This window comes from Mytilus galloprovincialis, chromosome 3 (genome assembly GCF_965363235.1).
Source record: "Mytilus galloprovincialis chromosome 3, xbMytGall1.hap1.1, whole genome shotgun sequence".
NCBI lineage: Eukaryota > Metazoa > Mollusca > Bivalvia > Mytilida > Mytilidae > Mytilus > Mytilus galloprovincialis.
In genome coordinates, this window is record NC_134840.1 from 59,778,136 (window position 1) to 59,799,460 (window position 21,325).

General features: G+C 29.9%; 1 protein-coding gene across 7 annotated transcripts in view; it reads right to left on the bottom strand.

The window, feature by feature from the left end:
• Positions 1-21,325, bottom strand: part of LOC143068492 (guanine nucleotide exchange factor DBS-like) — a 60,096-nt gene that overhangs the window by 7,999 nt on the left and 30,772 nt on the right. For all 7 annotated transcript variants that reach the window (XM_076242593.1, XM_076242594.1, XM_076242590.1 and 4 more), the window contains exons 10-16: positions 6,815-7,006; positions 4,620-4,811; positions 3,988-4,167; positions 2,828-2,994; positions 1,821-1,887; positions 638-753; positions 115-184 (exon numbers count right to left, since the gene is read on the bottom strand). In XM_076242593.1, coding sequence (XP_076098708.1) covers positions 115-184; positions 638-753; positions 1,821-1,887; positions 2,828-2,994; positions 3,988-4,167; positions 4,620-4,811; positions 6,815-7,006 — 984 coding nt within the window. The remainder of the gene's footprint in view (positions 1-114; positions 185-637; positions 754-1,820; positions 1,888-2,827; positions 2,995-3,987; positions 4,168-4,619; positions 4,812-6,814; positions 7,007-21,325) is intronic.

The window sequence follows — 21,325 nt, forward strand, 5'->3', positions numbered from 1 at the left end:
ACAGGCAGTTGACAAATGGTTTGTTTTTTGAATGTTTTATTTTTTTTTATTTCAACTGTTTTATTCCATAGTGTTACTTATCAATCCACTCTAAAATTAATTCCTTTGACTTACCCTATTAGCAAAGCATTTCCCTACTTTTGCTGGTGCATCTCGGCAGTTTTCCAACTCATGTAAAAATACACTGAAAAAGATTTAAAATAGTTACATTTAATAATAACGTCATTCATATTGAGTTTGGAGGTTTTCAAATCCTTTCTTATGGAGTTCTACCAAAGTTTTATTGATGCTTGGAGTAAAGTTACAGGTCTATGACATCATGACCTGAAAGTTCTTGGTACAGTGCCTTTCCCTAATTTGCTTTAAACAAAATTGTAATGAAATCTTAGTTTATCAATCTATATACCATAGCCATGCTTAAATTTTTGTACAGTCCATGCTTAGTATGATTTTAAAAGTAAATGCTCACAAGGTAATCGTAAATGGGATGACTTGTTACCCTATCTGGTAATTTATTTCTTCTCTGAGCCAACTAGTGTTTGCTGTTACTCTTAAATGCTAACTGAAGTTGTGGAAGTAGCAAATATCTCTTTGATTTTGCAGGTGAAAATATGATATAAAATTTATAACAACTTACTTTCTATGGAAATCAAAAATTTGCTCTAAATTTCCAAACAAGACATCTTTCTTGCCAATTAACTGTTCTGGTATCATATTTCTGAATGCTGGGTTATCCATTTGTTGGAAATATCCCTAAAAATAAAAGTGGAATGATCTTTTATATCATATATTGGTTAAGGTTTATTAATAATGAATTAAAAGTATTCAACTGAGTCTTCTGAAGGTTCATTCAGAATTGGTAAAACCCTGAAATCAAGAAGCCATTAAATTACAATTTTTTCATCAATCAAAGAAAATGATTACCCACAAAAACATTTCACAGTATATATTCAAATAGGAAGTTGATTTCTTGCAATAAAAGAATAAATACTTATGATTTTACATTTTAGTATGTTGTTGTGGAAGAGGGAATGAAGGGAGGAAAAAAGGATTTGATCCTCTATTACCTATAATTCTTATATGGGTTAACTGTTCGTAACTTTGTCTAATAAAAAAAGCATTTTTTATTATACAGTTGTCCAGATTTTAGAATTAAGCTTTTTACGCAAGAATCTGCAACTAAAGTGGAATTGAAACAAAAGATTGGTCTTAATATAGAATCATTCCTTACATGCATTGAACTCATAGACATTCTTAAGATGAATTTGAAAGGATTGATTAAGATAAGCCAAAGATAACCCAATACAAAAATAAAGTTCAGAATACCAAATGTCTATAAATTTAATAAAATTGTAGGGGATCAGTTAAATCGGCATCCGTTTAATTTATCAGGTAGCTTATGTAAATTATAGAATTTCCTGTTAAAACTTTGTTATCAGAGGTTACCTGGTTCTCTCACCTGTGCTTATATCTTTTACCTATCACAACAGGTGTATCTTAAGATAGTAAATTATAATAAAGATACAGTAATCTAACTTTTCATTTTGAAAACTGTCTAGGTTGTTTACATAAAATTCATTGTCGGATATTTAACTTTCAAAACTTAAAACAGTTCATGCATATTTATTGCTTTTAATTACCTTTTCATAAGATGAATTACTACGCTATAAAATTTCAAAAGACTTTATTCATAAAATCCCATAAAAAGATTGTTTATTAAGCTCAACTTTGATTGATATCGTTAAAAAGGAATGCTTATCGATCTTAAATTTTGAATTCAAATTATCATTGGTCTATGGTAGATTGAATTTTTTTCATACCTGCACAATATCTTCTAACTGGGCAACATATGTCTTTTCTGTTTCGATAAGTTCATTCAACACATGTCTGTAAATAAAATAACTATTTTATCTAGTAACAGCTGTCTACAAATCAATATTCAAAATTTATTTACATAATAAATCCCTTTGGTTGGAATTTTTTCCTCATTTATATATAATACATAAATAGATGCAGATTTCATTGATAATCGATGACCGTAAAACATGAGATATATGATAATTTTTAACCCAACACCAAATCATATAGGCTTACAAGGCTTTGGCCATTACATAACAAAGCTTCCAGCTTAAATGAACTTTGAATTTGTATTATAGCATCAACATTATCTAACTGTTACATTTGTATTCTCAAGATGAAGAACTGCAATAATAGTACAGTCTGTTTTGATCTTGCTTGGGTATGTCCAACATGCATATGAGGAGTTCCATTCTATGAAAGCAATTACTACATCCCCCCACCCCCATTACACTTATTCTCTATGATCTACTGTCTTGGTGACCTGAGCAAGTACAAATTGTCATGAAACAAAAGGACAATTAAGGATGGTCATTGTGTACCTTTTCTATTATAACCAAATTCTAAATTTCATATTTCAAACAGAGTTTGACAGAAACTAATCTTAGTTTTGTCCACATCAAAATGCTAGGATACAACTATGTACCATGTTGTGTTACAAACAGTTTAATCCTCGCTTCAACTTTTTATTTACAGTCAGTTCAAAGAGCCTAAACCTAAGTACAGAATGCCTGTGTATCCCAGAGAATGACCTATAATGATGCCCTCACACAAATTATATGCCACTTTACAAGACACCATGTAAACACTTATTACTTAATTTTGAGGTAAAGATATATTTTTGCCATCAACATATTCTTTCTGATAAGATTTCAATATGGTTTTCAACCAATATTTACATACAGATTTCTTTATCGGTTTTTAATAAGTAAGCAAACAACTTAAAGTTAGATTTTTAAAGACAACATACCTTCGTTTGGCCAACAGACAATCATTTTCTGATAATGATGACACTGAAGACACCGTTGTCGACATTGAAGAACAGGAACTCCTCGTTTTCTCACTACTAGTGTCAGAAATATTTCCTACGCTATTTGAAATATATTGTTGGTGTGGAGGATACACGTCTGTCCGTACCTGATAATAAAAGAAATTTACTGGTAAAGAGACAATTTAATTTCAGAAAGCCATGAAATAATAAATACACCTGCCTGTCTCAGTTAATAATTGATGTTTTCAAATAAATTTTATAAAAGTGATTAAAGGTAATATTTCTAATAGATATGATGGACTATTAGGTGTCAGGACTCTGTTTGCAGTACAAGTATAGATGCTTATTTTCCTGTCTTTTCTGTTTGGTAGTTAGCTTCATTTATGGCAGAAGTCTTAATGTCAAATTGGACATGTACAAATGTACTATCTTCTTCTTCTTTTTCTTCTTCTTCTTCTTTATAATTCAGCACTCCATCAACATACTGATGATAACGTGCTGGGCACTGATTTTACTATGCCGCGCATATCATAACTAATTGAACTTGAAATTTGCAGACAAAAAGCCTATACATTTGTTGCTGAATCATTTACTACTTTTACTCTGTATTTTTCTTATGGGTATATTTGTAGTAAGGGCAACTCCTGATCCTAAGTCAAAGGTTTACACTTGATGGTTAATACTGCCTTAGGTATAAGTATACAACAAACTACTATATATTTAATAGTATTACAGTCATTTGTTTTTATTAAAGATTACAGTTTTAGGACAAAAATAACAAGTTTCCAATTTATTAGTTAATTTAAATCCATAATAAATTCAGTGACATAATTAGATAAATAAATATTTAGGGCAAATAACAATTTTATCTAAATTGAATATTAAGTCCATTCTAAAATTACTAGTCACTTATAAATTTGTATATATAGTAATGTCCTTTACTTAATAAAAAAAAATCCATTTTACAAGCTTTGTCAATGAAATATATATACAGAGATGCCAGTCTCAGACAGGTTTGACCCTATAAGATGAAAAAGATTTGAAAAAACACAACCAAAACTCTCATTTAAATGGAGAGTTGTCTCATTGCCATTCATACCACATCTTCTTATATCTAAAAACACTAAACCAGTACTCACCCTTGCAGACTTTTCATAAATATTATTAGGTCTACGACTATTCCGTAAAGGATCAGGTTCTGGTGGTGGATGTTTTGGAGCAGGATGAACCTGTCTTACTACTCTTAATAATGCCTCCTTCCTCTTGGCACACATCCCTGTAACATCTTCTATTCTCTTTAGTACTTTCTGTACAGCAACCTAGAAAGTACACAATATGTGTTAAGGCAGTTTTAAAACCCTCAACTAGGGCATATCTTAAGATTGACATATTGTGCTAGATTTAGTAACCTACGTCTGTGTCTTACAGTGTTGACATAACGTTTCTGTTGCACATTTAAGCAGCATGAGTACTAAGTATATGTTGACAAGCCAATGTCATTAATACTAGTTTAGTCATACTCAGTTGCTAGGTGTAATTCTATTTCAAAATCATCAACTTTCCCCATATAAAACCCTTTTTTTATAAAGCACGAAATATAAGATAGTAAGTAGTATCTCAGTTTAAAATTAATTTTTAAATTTCCTCTTTCATAGCATTAATTTTCAGTTCAGCATTTAAACTATTGGATAACATCAAAATAGCCACTGATATCAAAATTAAAGCATTTCTATTATTTTTTTTTCAATTCAACATATAATAAAATGTTTACTCTAGTATCTGGAGTCATCATGCCCTCAAATAACTGTCTAAATTCTTTAGGATTGTTCAATTTCAGTTCCTTAGCACTGGCCATAAAACTCTCTATCTCTTTGAGAGCAGATTCTGCTTGTAGATGTGTCTGACATTGCTCTGGTTGTCGATTGGCTAAGATGTCTACACCTTTTGTACACCATTTGTTTGCCTGGAAATTAAAAATTGATCATCATGTTAAACTGCAAATTGTGTTGAGTACTTTTTTTTAATATAAAAGGGAAATGGTCAAACACTTGGTATTTTTTTTTACATCATTAGAAAACTGATGGAATGTCAGTTCCGAGTGAAGGTTGATGACTTGTGTAGGATTATATTTTACAAATATTAAGCTATATTTTGGACCCTTGTGCAGGTATAGTGTGTAATTGTAATCTTTTCACATCATCTGGTGAAAAATACACCATTAAAAAGATAGAAGAATTAGAACCTTAAGTTTTTATTCCCGAAACATTTGAAAGACCTTATTTGACAGTTAGTGTACTAACTCTGGATTCTGTAATAAAAGGCCTAAACACTTTTCAGTGAACTAAAATGCACTTTGACAAATACTCTATGATAAAATTTTTAAGGAGCAAACCATCAAATTACTTATACATCAGATAATTAAAATAATTAACATCATTATAGAACACCTACAAGGAATTAGTACAACAATAAGTGCCTTCTTAATGAATGAACAAATCTTTATCTAACTGACAAACTAAAATATAATTCCTATCCTATAGGCATACCTTAACCAATATAAACTATATTATACATCGTAGCCCTCATTATCGTATTACCTCTCAAATTACAGTTCTATTATTTTTATTCAAGTTTTTGTCCTATTATCTACAATAAAATCTATTCATTGACATATATAGTATTGGTATAGAACTTTGGTCAAACTTAAACAGAATTTCTGACCCATTATTATCAGACAATTGTCTCTCAGACATGGATTATGGTTTTTAGATCAAATTAAGTTGATGATCATGATGTTGTAACCATGTGATATTATGTTAATTATTAAATTATTAGATTATGCATGGTAATATCTATCAATTATAAATGATAGAAGGTCTGTTCCGTGATAAATTTGATAACATGTGTAGGTGTTTAACTTCACAAATTTACTGTTATATTTTGGACTTTTATATACAGGTATATGCTGGGGGCAATTATTTCTGAGTGTAATTGTCTATAAAGATAACAATTAATTTCATTATAGTGGTTTAACCTTAGTTTGAAAACATCATAGATAAAACAAACAAAATCAGGACATTCAACTGCGTAATGTTATTTATACTGCGTCTTTGCTTTTTGGGCGGTCAAATTGCATCCATCTCCATCCAATAAACTTTTTGTAATATATAGTCACTGACCGTATAACGCCTTGTTTGTCATGTTAGTAGTGTAATTTTCAGTAGAGTTTATTTGTGACTTCAATAAAAAATACAGGATCAAAGAACTTTTAGGGAACTTAAAGAGCAGCACGATGTTTAATTCATGTTGCCAAATTTGAACTTTTATTACAATTTGAGCTTTCACTGCTTTTAGAAAGCAAGCTCAACATTTGTTTGTTTTTCAGGCAAAAGGACCCCTAAAGTATATCTGAAACAAGCCAATTTTTCAAGATACTCTTTCAAACAGTCATATATCAAAATGCTGTTTGGTGTGAGCCAAGGCTCTGTGTTGAAGGCCGTACTTTGACCTATAATGATTTACTTTTATAAATTGAGACTTGGATGGAGAGTTGTCTCATTGGCACACATCTTCTTATATCTATCTATGGCATGAATAAAATAATAAAAAGGCCATTTCACTGCTAATGAGAAGTTGATTTCATTTAGGCAAAGAATAAAAAAGTTATTTTTTTATATATTTTTTTTTTTATCATTTTCTGAGAAACATTTATCCTAGACCTGTTATTGCAATCAATGCTAAAAAATATGCAAAGTTGACAATTACATATTCAGAAATTCAGCATACCCAGAGTCATAGATGCAGAGTTTGGAAAAACAGATTTCTGACAAATTGCTAAAACCATACACTGCATCACTGTCAAGCTTCAAAATTAAAATTGAGTCTATATAAAATAGGAAGATGGAATATGATTTCTAAATAGACTATCACAAACTCCAAGTAACCACTATAGTGACTATACCTTACCTTATCAATTCTGTCCTGTAAATCATTAGATTTCTGTAAGATTTCTCGTCTTTGTCGGACTAGCTGTTTATACTGATCACACATTCTTTGTAACTCGATACATTTAGGACGTATTGAATCTACAGCATAGTTATCATCCATAATTAAATTCTCTCCTGTACTTCTCATTCTATCAGCCTGTTCTAAATCCTTCTGTAAAAAAAGAAGACAAATTTATAGCTTTAATTGCAATAGTTTGAAAAAAAACCTCGGTATTCCATAAAAAGTATAAAAAAAAATACAGAACTCCAAGGAATATTCCAGTCCGTGTATCAAATGTCAAAATCAAAAGCTGGTACACATCAAATGAATGGAAAACAACTGACAAATACCTTACATGGTACAGGCATTGACTAGTTGAAACATTGTTGACATAGCCAATAAAGCAAATAACACAATGCTGAGCAAAACAGAATAAACTGAGGTACTTATAGAATACAATAGAATAGAATATTTTATTATTCCAATCAAGGGCCCTTGATGGGCAGCATAACATGTACACATAGAACAATACATCATGATTTGTAACAGAAAAACATTTTTATATAAAAAAACTTATATGCTTACAGTCATTGAAGTATGTGAAGACAAAAATAGAAGCATAAACATAATCAAGGCCTCATGCATGTACTTGTATTCAAGAAAGATTCAAAGTATTATTAAGTTGTCATATAGAATGTATAGGGTGAGAGGAACTGACTTTATATATACATTAATCATTCAATATTTTGTCAAACCTGATGCCATGAAGTCTACTATAAGTTTAAGGTAAAAATATGACATGTCTTTTTAGAATAACATCAATTTGACATGCACATTCCATAAGTATATGAAAATATAGAGGGTAAATTTTGTTTTCTTAAAATAAAAGTCCTGCGTTTAAAATACATTATTACAATGTTAATCTGGTACCATGATAGTATTATCCATACAATGGAAATGAAAATATATCAAAGACCCTACATGTGCTTGACAAAACAGAACAAAAGCTCAAATCCACATTCACGGTTAAGACAACCCCTAGTTTTTGGCTCAATTTAAGCAATTCTTTGCTTAATGTCCACACTGCTAGATGTGTGCATGGAAGCACACATATAAGGGTCATATAAACAAATTGCAGTCTATATAATATAATGAGCAAAGAAATCTACAATCAATGTTTTTCTCCCAATAAAATGTAATCAACTTATTAAAATTTCCAGTTTGCTGATATGTCATGATGTTACTTTTTTAAGTTGCATTTGTTTTTCTGAAAGCTTTCATGTAGGCTATTATTGTACAGATGCCTTTACAAAATTTGTTGATACATGAACAGAAATCTAGACCGAATTGCGCATAAAAAAATTCTGAGCTTTTCCTATAATTTCTGAAACATTTCACACTGGCGGATCCAGAAATTTTCATAAGTGGGGGCCCACTGACTGACCTAAGAGGGGGCCCGCTCCAGTCACGCTTCAGTGATTCCCTATATAAGCAACCAAATTTTTTCCCAAAAAGGGGGGGGGGGGGCCGCCTAAATCCGCCTCTGTTTCAATATCACGAATGTATTCTCTTTTACCAATTCACAATGATCATAGATTGCAAAGAAAAAAGTCTTATACAAGCAAAAAATAAACATTTTCTTAACAACATAAATTGGAAGGTCAGACATTTAATATGCAAGATCTTGCCATTTGTTTGGTTTATTTTTATATGTACCAGTTTTTTGTTTCATTTCCATTGTTATTTTTTTCACTACAATCTAGATCCACCCATTTCTGCATTAAAAATTTATAACAACAAACATTATAAACATGCAATATGCCACAAGGATGAATAACCACAAAGAAAACTTGTGCAAGTCTTGATAAGTAATAAACCCTATACATTTAGATATACCGACTACTTTCTGTAACTATTGACTGCAAACATAAAATCTATTCCTAGTTTACTGTATCAACTTACTCTATTATGTTTTTCCCCATTTCATCCAAAACTTTAATTTTTCCCACAATAAACATGACCGAATAACTTTAGAGAACAAACATATCAAGATTCTATGTGAAGTAAGAAATTGTGTAGAACGATTTTCCACCTGACATAAAACAGGACATGAAAACAACGTGTACAATTACATTACGTCAATTTCTGTATATGATAAAGATTACTATAATTGAGCAAATCAATTGCTTTAATAATAGATTTTCTATGTTAAAGATGGTACATAATACTGGTTATTGATATTTGCCACCATCATTATATCATGTTATACCAATTAACTCAAATTTATTTACTTTAAATGGATTTCTTTGGGACTACAATACATAGGAGAAAATATGATAATTTCAATTGAAAATCAATTGGATCTTTAGTGTCCATCCTGATCTTTTAAACATATTCAGGACATGACATTTAAATATGAATTTGAACCATTTATTGAACTTAATTTTGACATGCTGAGCAAGATTTAAGTGATTAATTGTTGGCTCATAAAGATAAATTGCTACATCAGTTTTTCAGCAACCCAGTACTTTCTTTTACTCCTAATGCAGTACAAATAAATAAATAATGCAAACAGGAAAAGCAATCAATTAACTTTTAAAGCATTTGTTTTGAACAGAACAGATAATGAACCAAAGAGCTCTAAAATTCAATATGTGCATTCTACAAACATACATACACAAGATCTCTATATGTACTTGACAAAACTCAAAGGAAAGGGGAACATAACTTTTATTGCTGTTCTTCATCCAGATTTCATATTAAAGGCAGTAAAATATGGGCAAAAACTAAAACCGGTTTGCAATTTGTAGATCTCGACAACTACTAAGACTAATTATATTCTATTTCAAATGAGTATTAATTTGTACATCACCTCTAAGCGTGACATAAAGACTTCTATGTCGACATAATGTTCTTCTTCCTCCTCCTCCCATTTCAATAACACATACTCCCCTTCCTCATTCATTGTTTAAAAAGAATCTATGTCACTCAGATGTGCACAAACCACAAAGAAATTGAAAACACACACAAACCATAGAAATCAACTGTATGGAAATCCAAATACAAATCTCATATGATTCAACAAGCTATGTCCAAAAACTGTATGTTATACTTGGAATGCTTGAAGCATTTGATTAACATGGTTTCTAAAGAATGATGAGACTCCATGTATTCAACTGTATATTTCCAAAGTATCAAGTAAAATAAGAAGGCGGCAAGTTTGAGCCTGCATTGGAAAAAAATAGTGGGATCTGGTTATATTGTGAAATGGTATTTATTTCTGTTAAAGAATTTTAATTAGCTTAATTAAGTGGGAGTGTTGTGTGTACTGGCAGCTTAATTTTGACTTTTGTCCTTGTAATATACATATTAATTCTTGTACTTTTTGTCATAAGAATTTGTTTTACAAAAGAAATTTGTAACAACAAACATAACATTGCTTTTGTTCCTGAATTTAAAAATTTAAAAAGAAACAAATATTAATTCATTACAACAATATTTATTTTTTGTTTAAATTTACATTGAGATGAATATTCTAAAAATTTAAACCTACTCATAAAATTACCTGACTATATACACTACATGTATTAAGGAAGAAAACAAAGAAATGAGAAAAAAAATATAGTGAAGTAGATTACTTCTTTATATAGATATAAGAAGATGTGGTATGAGTGCAAATGAGACAACTGACTCTCCATCCAAGTCACAATTTATAAAAGTTAACCATTAACTCAAAGTGCAGTCTTCAAAAGAGAGCCTTGGCTCACACCAAACAGCAAGCTATTATGCACCCCAAAAAATATCTAGTGTATAACCATTCAAACAAGAAAACCATAAATATTAATCAATATAAACTGTAAAAAAGACAAACAAGAAACACTTATGAAGTTGAACAGAACCACATCAACAAAAGACAACCACTGATTTTCAGGTTCCTGATTTCTGATTCAATTATGTTTGATTGAAGGTGTGATGTGTTCATAGTAACTCTGCTACTGTCAGATTAAAAATAGGATCTTCATCATTTCATTGATCAAATTGACATGTTAAAGCATGACTTTTGGATGCTGAATGCTAATTATCTCCCCTTGAACAGTAAGATGAATAGATGCTCTGGGACAAAACACAACAGCATTTTCAATAAAATAACTTGATTTTTGTTCAAATCAATTGACCTCGAATTAAAAACCACAAGAACGTGTTAAATGACCTCTGAGTGACATTTTATTCACTTTTTGTGTTTGAGGTTAGATCTCCATACTTGTACCTTAAGGGACATTCTTGTCAAATATAATGTTGTCGATGTCGTTACAACCTGTCAATACATTACATATTAATATAGATGTAAAATAATTCATTTACCTTCCTTCCACATGCCTGACCTAGTTGTCCTGAGATGTTATTATGTCATATAAATCAATACACAAACATGTGATCTACTTTTTCCTATAATAGCATCTTACTGCATGCTCAACATGTCCAGTCAACCGAAACCACAAAAAGAACCCCAGACACATGTTGGATCTGGTCTCAAGTTTATTGTCGCTGGGTAAATTACTATAGTTGCTTCATTTCTCAAATTGCTGAACAACAATTATGCAGTGCAACTATTTAAATAGACTCAATTTCAAAAAGAAATTCAATTTTCTATTCCTATCAGGAAAAATCTATTGATTTCTTATAAAAATGTCAACAGTTACTTTTTTAAAACCACTTTAACATAATGTATCAGCAATTAACATAGGACAAATTACTTCTCAGGGTCACTTGTATAATTCTAACACGAACATTGGGCCAAAAAATTAATAAGATTTTTTACTTTAATTAGAATAAAAAATGCTAAATATAAAAACATCAATTTTACTTTAAATTCAGGCAAAAACATGTTGTGTTTTTTTGTGTCAATAAATATATTAAGAGTAAAATCCTTTTTATTTAGAATATATATACTAGACTATTTTTCATTACTAATTCCACCGGTTCAGCATAAAGTTCCAAGATCACATCTGTGTTTCAAGCTTTAACACTGAATAAGGCATATCAAATATAAAAGGAGATGTGGGTTGAACACATGTAAATCAGAAAACCAGCAACACAAACAATGTCTCTCAAATTAATGGTGTATTCACAATTGAGGCTAATAGCATCCTGATGGTTTGTTGTTAAATGATTATAGACTATAAAGCTAGAGTAAACAATTAATTTGTCCTGTTAATGATCAAATTCAGGATCTACACAGAAAGATGCAAAAAAAGATTGTCGCCTCTTCCTTTGAATTTCAAGTCTTACAAACTTCGTCCCTCAGATTTACCTTACATAGGTAAAAAGTTTATACAAACAACTTTTACCAAAGATTTTTGCCCATTAGCCTAGCCATTAACCTTTCTTTTTACAATTTAATCATGATTATTTCATTTTAAGGTGGTACCCAACACTTTCACTAAAATTAATTTGGCTCGTTTAATTTTAATAAAATTTTGACACAGTATTTACTTTGAAAAAATCAAAACATTTGAACCAACCGTTTGATCAGAAAATTTACACTGGTTATATAGCAGTTTGACAAACACTTATTTTGATCATTGAGATGCTTAAAATTCCCTTAACAACACAACGTCATTAAACGTTCTGCTGATTTTACAGAGTTATCTCCCTGTAGTGTTAGGTACCAACTTAAAGGTGCAAATAATTGAATCGGTTAAATATTGAATCTCATTTAAACACCATAAATAATTGAACAGTATATTTGAATGAAACAATATTTGACTTTGACAAAACAGAGAGGTGTCATTTTAATTTCATTGATTCACGATGCTTATATAGAGGTTCAAGATCAAAGAAACACAGTTCTCACAATCCCTAGTTCAAATAGTATAGACATGTAAAGCTATTAAGCCTCAACCCAAATTTAAAAATAAATACAGAGCTTGAATGTTTAGCACATAACTTTTAGTATATGCAGTCTACTTTATAAGAATGCAAATAATTATATCATAAACAAGCTTGATTTTCTCTACTCAAAATTGTACATTTCGGTTATGTATGAGAACCAGTACCGACACATTTTCATTTTTAACTGTCTCACATTCTTTAATAAGCCAACTTATGCACTATGCATACACCATGACTAATATCATACAGATGTGTGCAATATTTATTGAAATTCTTTCATTTTTTATATGTAACTATCAAAACACATCATAACGAAATAGTCAACGAAATAGTCAACGATGCATATTTCCTGAGTAAAGTGAATAACATCCATATAAAGTCAGTGTGCCTTTATCAATACCCATTAAATCTTTTAAAGTGGTGTCATTAAAAAAAAATCATAAATATCTATCAAGAATACTAAACTTTCATAATTTTTTATAATAAGCAACTGTTTGCTACCTGTTGTAAAAGGGTTTTTTTTATGAAATTTTGACTTTGATATTGAATCAAAGTCAATCAAGCTATAAAATCAAAATAAAGATATAAATAAATATGGTTTGGGTGGAATTTATAGTATCGTATTTAAATCCTGTTTGTTAAAAAAAGAAGGTTTCCTAGTATGCAAATTGTTTTTTACAATCGAATAGCATCAAAACTTATTTAATTTCAGAAGACCAAAACTAACTACCAGTATGCAATAGTTACAATGGTCCTTAAGTGTAGAAATAAGGACAAAGTGGCCTACTTATGGTAAAGCATAAAAGGTATCTTAAATTACCTAAATAAGATACATTTTACACTTTTGAAGTCACATTAAAAACTTAAATTGAAATATTCAAATAACTGATTGCTGACTCGACATTATGCAATCATAAACCATCAAATTACTACATAATATTCATGGCATTTTCTGATACAAGAGTCAAACCTCAGAGTCAAATGCAGACAAGTTTCCAATGGTTTGATGTAGACATGTTTTCATGTATTTCAACTGATCTCTAGTCTATGACCTGATTAATGACAACCAAGCATGAAATGTAGGTCATGATGACATTCCTTTCTAAGTTGCATGAGTACACATGACCTCAATTTTGTAATTAATATAAACTGAATATGAATTATAGTAAGTATAAACATGCATGTAGATATTAGAGTACACCAGTACTTTTTCTTATAAAGGACAGCATTAAAGCAATAAATCTTTGTGACTTTTTTTGCCTTTTTGCTTTTTTTTTGTCTTGTTCTACATGAGGTACTCCATTAATATTAATAGAGAAACACCTGTTAATGGATGGAGATAAAGATAATGTAGTGACATGATTTGTTAGGTAATTTGTCATTAATCAACACGGCCACATTACCACATTTCTATACTTTCTATTTCTTTAAGTTATACAAGTTATGGCTGCGGGCTTATCCGTTATTGTTTTGCCTACAACTTTAGGTAATAATAATAATGCACTGATAGTCATGAACTTAGGAAAAATGGGATTAATTTACATTATTATGAGAGATATGGTGTTGTTGAACCAAGCTTGAAAAGTTTGCTGGGAGGCTTCAGTCAACCTCATGAATCAAATGTTTCAACAGACATTTATCGTACAATCTTGTCTGGAACATATATTATGGGGATATATTGCATATTCTTAATTCAGTTTAATAATGCCTTTAAAGCAATAGAGAACAGATGAAATAAGAAAACATTATCAATATCAAAGGCATCAGAAATAAGAAAACAGATACTTCTAAAAAACAAGACCATTAAAACTTCAGGAAAAAACTGGTCTAAGAATAATCAAAATAATTGGAGTGGTGACTTTTACAGATGTTTTAGGGGGGAGTCCATTCAAACTTACAGAAAAAAAGAAATGATAACTTCCTATCTAAGTGTAATTTGAGAGGTCTTTTACAGAGGAATAAGAAGTGAGTCAGGTACATTTAATGTTTCAAAAAGAAAGTGAAACTAGAGTTACAGTTGGGGATTTGAATAATGATGAAATTACTTTGCCTTTCAAAAAAAGGTATTAGTTGAGATTCATTCATCATTCCAAATAATCTCAACTAATGTTTGATTGTTGACACCAGCAAAGTTATTGAAAAACCTTACATGACCTTCTGAACCAGGTGAGCTGTAAAACAGGTCAAGATTATCCAAGAGATATAAAGAGGATTTTTTTTTATAATTTTTAATGGAATTGATATATATAATTTTCCACTTTATTATCTATACCAAACACCTGGAATACTATAATGTAACTTATAAAAAACACCATTAAAATATCATATTTCAATAATTGTACAATTATCACCATTAGTTTAATCAATAAATCACTACACTTTAGTTGATTCTTGAAAAAAAATAATATCTATTTCACTAATGTTGAAAACAATTATTTTACAAATCAAGTTAATAATCCTCTCTAAACATGTTCTTATAAATAAAAGACCATCCAAAGCAATATTATTTAGCAGTATAGTCTTGATCGACCAAATTCAGTCAAAAGAAACACAAAAAGCAAAGAACTAAAACAAGGAACTGTAAAATTACTATTTAAAACAAACGAAAGAGTAAAAACTTTACCTACCTACTAAAACATGATCATTCACTATTTGATTTTTTATATTTGTAAAAAGACAGAAGACAAACCACAACTTCACTCCTTTATCCGAGTCAACTAATCAACGCTTTACAAATCGTTGAACTACAAACTTACTTACGTAAAATTTCACACAAGAATATCGTCTTTTTTATTCAAATAAATGACAAAACGGTATACCTATAAATTTATCTTGTCGACATGGCCTGAAATTTTAATATTTACCTTTTAAGTACAGGTGAATAGGTATTAAATAAATTTCATTTGAAATTGATCACATAGGATGGAACACCATTTTCCTATTAACTTTTAACAGTAAAGTGTTTTGTATACTTATCTGTGGGTACCTATTCATGTTTGTTCATGCTTATAACAACAATATATACTATAATCCCGTAATCAACAAATACGTAACACTGTTGGACTACTATACATAGTATACATAGTAGCACCAATCTGAAACCGATTACATACATGTAAAAATTAGTTCAAAAGCAGGTTGAGATAAGGTATTGAAAGAATTATCAATGTAACAAATTTAATGGGTCATATGCATAGTTAAACATTTATTTATGTACCAGAAAGACACCTGAATCATTTTTCTTTCAACGTTACAACTTTTTGTCATTTCTCATTAGTGGATTTTACTTTTCTGTGTGCAGCTTGTGTCATGCAGCTTGTTTTAAACTTTTTGATTTTCTGTTTTCTGCTTAATTTTAATAAGTAAATATCAATTTATGAATGGCTGGTCTAACACCTTGACAAAAATTTTAGCCTTGCCAATTTTCTCTTTGACACCTACAAAAGTTTAGATTAAATTCATATCTCACTGACTCAATTATGATCTACTGAACTGAAAAAGGTACAATGAACAATATTTTAATTGGGAATTGACCAATAAGCCAAAAGATTAAATGTTATTATGATCATTCGAAGTTCCAAAAAGAAAATATTTTAAATTGGGATAAACACAAAATCCTGTTACATAACTGAAAAGTAATTGAATTTTATTGTATAATAGTTTATAGTCAAATAATAACAGTTTAATGATTATGTAAGTTTGTCTCTTAATATCATTGATTGTTACCAAGTTTTAAGAAAAAGAAATGTGATTGGAGGGGTACCAGTATGTCCCTACAGTCAATGAAAATAAATAAATTTTAAAGGATTTTAGGCCTTCATATTTTTATTTTTTTGTATAAGTAAAAGGATGCGGTTGGTTTATGCTAATAATATAGCAACCCAATGAGGAGACAAGTAAAATGGAAAGATATCTACAGTTTTAAACAGAACAAGTGTCTTCAATTATGTATTCTAGAAGCATCAAATTCATAAAATATTTAGTAATGAGAAGACATCAAAACCAAAACATTTTTATGCACATATATTAAAGAAATAATAAATCTATGTAGATATATCAAGTTTGACAACTGTAAAAAAATATATTACTTCTTATCTTTACATTCCTGTCCTAATTTGTTTTTCATTTTCAAAAGACAGTGCATGTTTTTTTATATGCAGACCATTGGCCTAAATCAAAGTGTACAACACCATATGTATATACTTGTATATGAGCTATGGACCATTTGTTTTTTGTTTTTTTCAGTACATAAACTTTATTCTGAATGCAACAGAAATCATAAATAATTCAAAAATTAGTTCACAGTAATTGATTTTCACATTAAAAATTCAGAAATTAGATAAAAGCTTCAACTTAACTTTTGTTTCATACTGTTTTTCATGATCAATAGATTTAATAAGTTTTAGAAAGATGGCATATTTGCAAATGCATCAATAAATGTTTAACCTTGTGCAACAAAACAAAAGAGTCCTACCTGCCACAAAGCATGTTACTATAGAAGCGTTAAAATCCAGGTAGACTATAAAAATACTATCATCCTAAGTATCATTTGTAAAATGCCAATACATCCAACAATCTAAGCTTGGAGATTGTATTTCCTGTCGGAGGCCAGAAAAGGAGCAGCTACCTTAGAAAATCAAATTTTCAAAGAGAACAAAACTTTAAAATCTATATATCCAATGTGCATTAGAAACCACAAAAATATACAGAAAAGACTATAAGAAAGACAATGGATTGGGAATTTAAACATTTTTGTAACCTTATTTGTACCTCAATTGATTTGTCATAATTCACATCAATGAGGTTTCTTTGTTGACAAATCTGTTCTTACCTGAGAAGGGTACAAGTTGGGCATACAGGAAGTCGACCAACGCCATCTACGATATAACGGCATCTTGATGAATTAAAATTAAAAGGTAGACTAGACAACTCTACTATTCTGGAAAGAGGTTAAAACACTTGATAAACAAAACTGCATTAAAGTCGTTCATTCAAATAAATACAGGTGTGTTTTCGCCTTCTCCAACACAAGTTTACTCGAAGACACCACTTCTTTCTTTAATCTTCAGAATTAAACGGGGTATATGAATCATTGAATTATTAAACCACAACTTCCTCTGTCTCTTTGTTATTTTCTATAGCAGATTTTGAACGCAATAAATTGGTTATAATTATCACTATTCAATAGAGACTTCCTAAGAATGATTTTAATATTCAAGCACTGAATTCATCCCATGTTCCTGACTTGTTCTCTTTTAAACTATATCCAACAAATATCATGTAGCTGAAGCAAATGTGAAACTAAGTCAAGATATTCTGCAGTGTCATAAAAATTTCCTTGTTTTATCAAAAGTAATAGTCTTTCCACCTGAACAGCTGTGGTGACGACAGTGATCACAAATATCGTGACAATGTTGATTTTTATCAAATATTAGATATCCAAACTCATATGCAAATGAACTTTTTTCCAACTCATTGATAATGTATATCACAATTCACCTGCAGCTTATGTAAACTATACTCCCTATGTTTTTCAAATGATCTTGAAAATTTATCATTTTTCTTCAGTCTATCCCTGCCAGCAAAGGTGTAAACTTGTCAAATTTGTAAATGTAACAAATCTAACAATTATTTACCTATGTAAGCCTCTTGGCAAATATAGAAATTCACAAAGTAGGTCTTTCTTCATATAAAATAATCAGTAATGCTTTAATCCTTAGTATTTCACTAGGTTATACCCAAACAACTTTGTCGTTCATGTCTTCAATATAAATAATCACTTTCAACAATCGGTAAAATTAAATCTCAGTAGCTCCTTTATTTGTTTATGTCACTTACTAATTGTTCGTATTTCCATTTAAAAAATTCAATAGAACTCAATTATCAAAATCAGACATCACTAAGCTGTAAATAATACGCTAATTTTCTAGTCAATTATATGGCTAAATCCCTTTCAAGTTCTTTTTTCTTTTTAAATGCAAAATTAGACAAAAGAATTCTGCTAATCAGTAACTATTCTTGTCTAAATGTACTTTACAAAAGAAGTTCACAATGCAGACACATCCATAAACAACCTTCTATTTCAAAATTTTACTTAAATTTAAAACATAAAACTTTCAGGTTTTCTATACCTTACTCATTTACCCAAATGTATATTCAAGAAAAGAATAAATCCAATTGATTTAACTATCCAAATACAGGACAAGATGAGACAAGACTAGTAACCTCTAACTCCACTATAAATCTAAGGTCACTGTTTAATTATTATTCAACAAAAGTAATGTTAGGTAGCTGTGTCCATTAACTCGTTAATCCATAAACACCGAAATGTCACAAAGCTGTCATCAATATCGTAGATCAATCTTAGATAAAAACTTAAGCTTGTCCATTTCATCTTGTTAATGTTGTAATTCACAAGTTTATCCGAACATCTTACATCCCCTTTCACCGATTGGAGGAGAAAGTTTTTAACCGATTCTTACTGATCTTCTTTGCTTAGGGGCTATTATATGGTAAATACATGTAATTATTGAAAGTCACATGGAAATCCTATTAGGCTAATCATACAACCGTTACAATGTTAAATACTGATATATCAGGTATTAATTTTCAAATTTCATGTCAAATATTTTGTTAAGAAAGGTTACACAAATTATATACCATTTTCTGTCATTCTTCCAAAAGTCAGAACAAGGCCACACTGTTTTGCTTGTAAGATATATCTAATTTTGTCAGTAAGTTTCCTTAAGAAAGTTTATTCAGAGCATGATATAAATCACAAAATATAGCTTTCATATCCCAAAACAAAACTCTATTCAAAATAAACCACTATTAGTTACACACATGCAAACATATGCAAAAAGAAAATGTTTTTAGTTTTCTGTAAATATGTTTTTCCAATGACCAAATTCCATCTAAAACTTCTGAAAATCCCTGTCAAATGTAAGAAACTTAAATGGAAAAATCACTATTATCAGCAAAACTATCTTAACACTATCTGCAATCTTTACAAGTCTACTTTTGTTCAAAATTATGTCCACTATAAAAGTCTAACAATATCACTACTAAAAATATGATGATAGTTAAGCACAATGTCCGTATCTATCCATAACAAACTGCATACTCGAACACAAAAGATAATATATCTTTAACTTTGTTAAAAACTGACGCAGTTTAAAAATTAAATCTTTAAAATCAGTATTCTTCAATTGTGTAATTAAAATTCTACTAGTATCTGGTATTGTTTGTACAAAATATAATGTATCGTTGAATATCCGTTCCATCAAGTTAGGACGTGCTTCAATGAGTTGTTTTTCCTTACAATGGCTGCAGAAACCATTAAAATTTAAAAACACTCTATATATATTGCTCAATGATCTATATATGTTCTTTTTTTTAGTTTACATAAGCTTACAAAATGAAAACTAATAAAACTATATCTGGAAGGCAATGCACTTAAAACTAGATTCTTTAACATAACACGTAATGTGCAATTATCTTGCCTTTTAATATTGTATTTTGTTATATCCTTAAAAAGCTCTATCAAACAAAACAATCTAAAATCTTAAAAAATCATCATAATGGGGGAAAATAATTTTATTTTAATTTCAGGTATAGGTACTACAGAATGTACAGTGATAATACCACTTGAAAGACAAAAATAATAATTTCCGTTTTGTTAACTACTAGTGAAAGGAAATGTAGCTTCATAATAGTTGTCCTTGGTGAGGGGTTAAATTCAATATTATATTCAATTCAATACTTTATATCTGAAGAAAAGGAGATGAAAAGTGAGCAACAATGAGAATGAGACAGCAATTTTAAATAAAAACATTAATAAGAAGGGGCAGATCCAGACATATTTAAAAGTGGGTTCCAACCCAGGAGAAAGGGAGAGTTCAAAATATATGTCCCCATTCAAATGTATTGATCATAAAAAATAGGGGGGTTCCAACGGTCCAACCCCTGGAATCCCCCCCCCCCACCCCAACTTGTTTAGTGACATTATAGTTTGCTCCACTAATATCACAGAAAAATAAAAATAGCCCTGAGTCTTGATATGTTCTGCAAAAATTCAACAGACATGCCCAAATACCTGAAATTAGCACTTGTCATTTACGTTTAAGAAAATAGAAATGTACAGCAGCATGAAATAAACATTCTAGACATATCAGGAATCTGTAATCCTACTACTGGGACACCACAATCATTTGCCTACATTTTTTGTTTTATGACAACATTATACCAAACAAACAGTAAAGCTTATTACATGCGCAATAAAGACAGGTGACAAAACATTAAAACTATAATAGGATTTCTAGAATTACATTGTTAACTTTATGGCTCTATGTATGACGATGTATAGGATTTACTCGAATAAACCTTTATGTTTTTCTTACCTCCCAAAACAAGAAGTTCTAAATAAAATTAAATACTTTAATCGCGATCAATTGCAACAGTTTTACTTGAAGAAGTCATTATTTTTTTAATAACACTGATCTTTTTGCTGATACATGTAATTGAAAATGATGTCTCAAATTTCTATTCAGATGTTCCTTTTTTTATTTATGACCAAATAAAAAAATCTGTTTAAAAAGA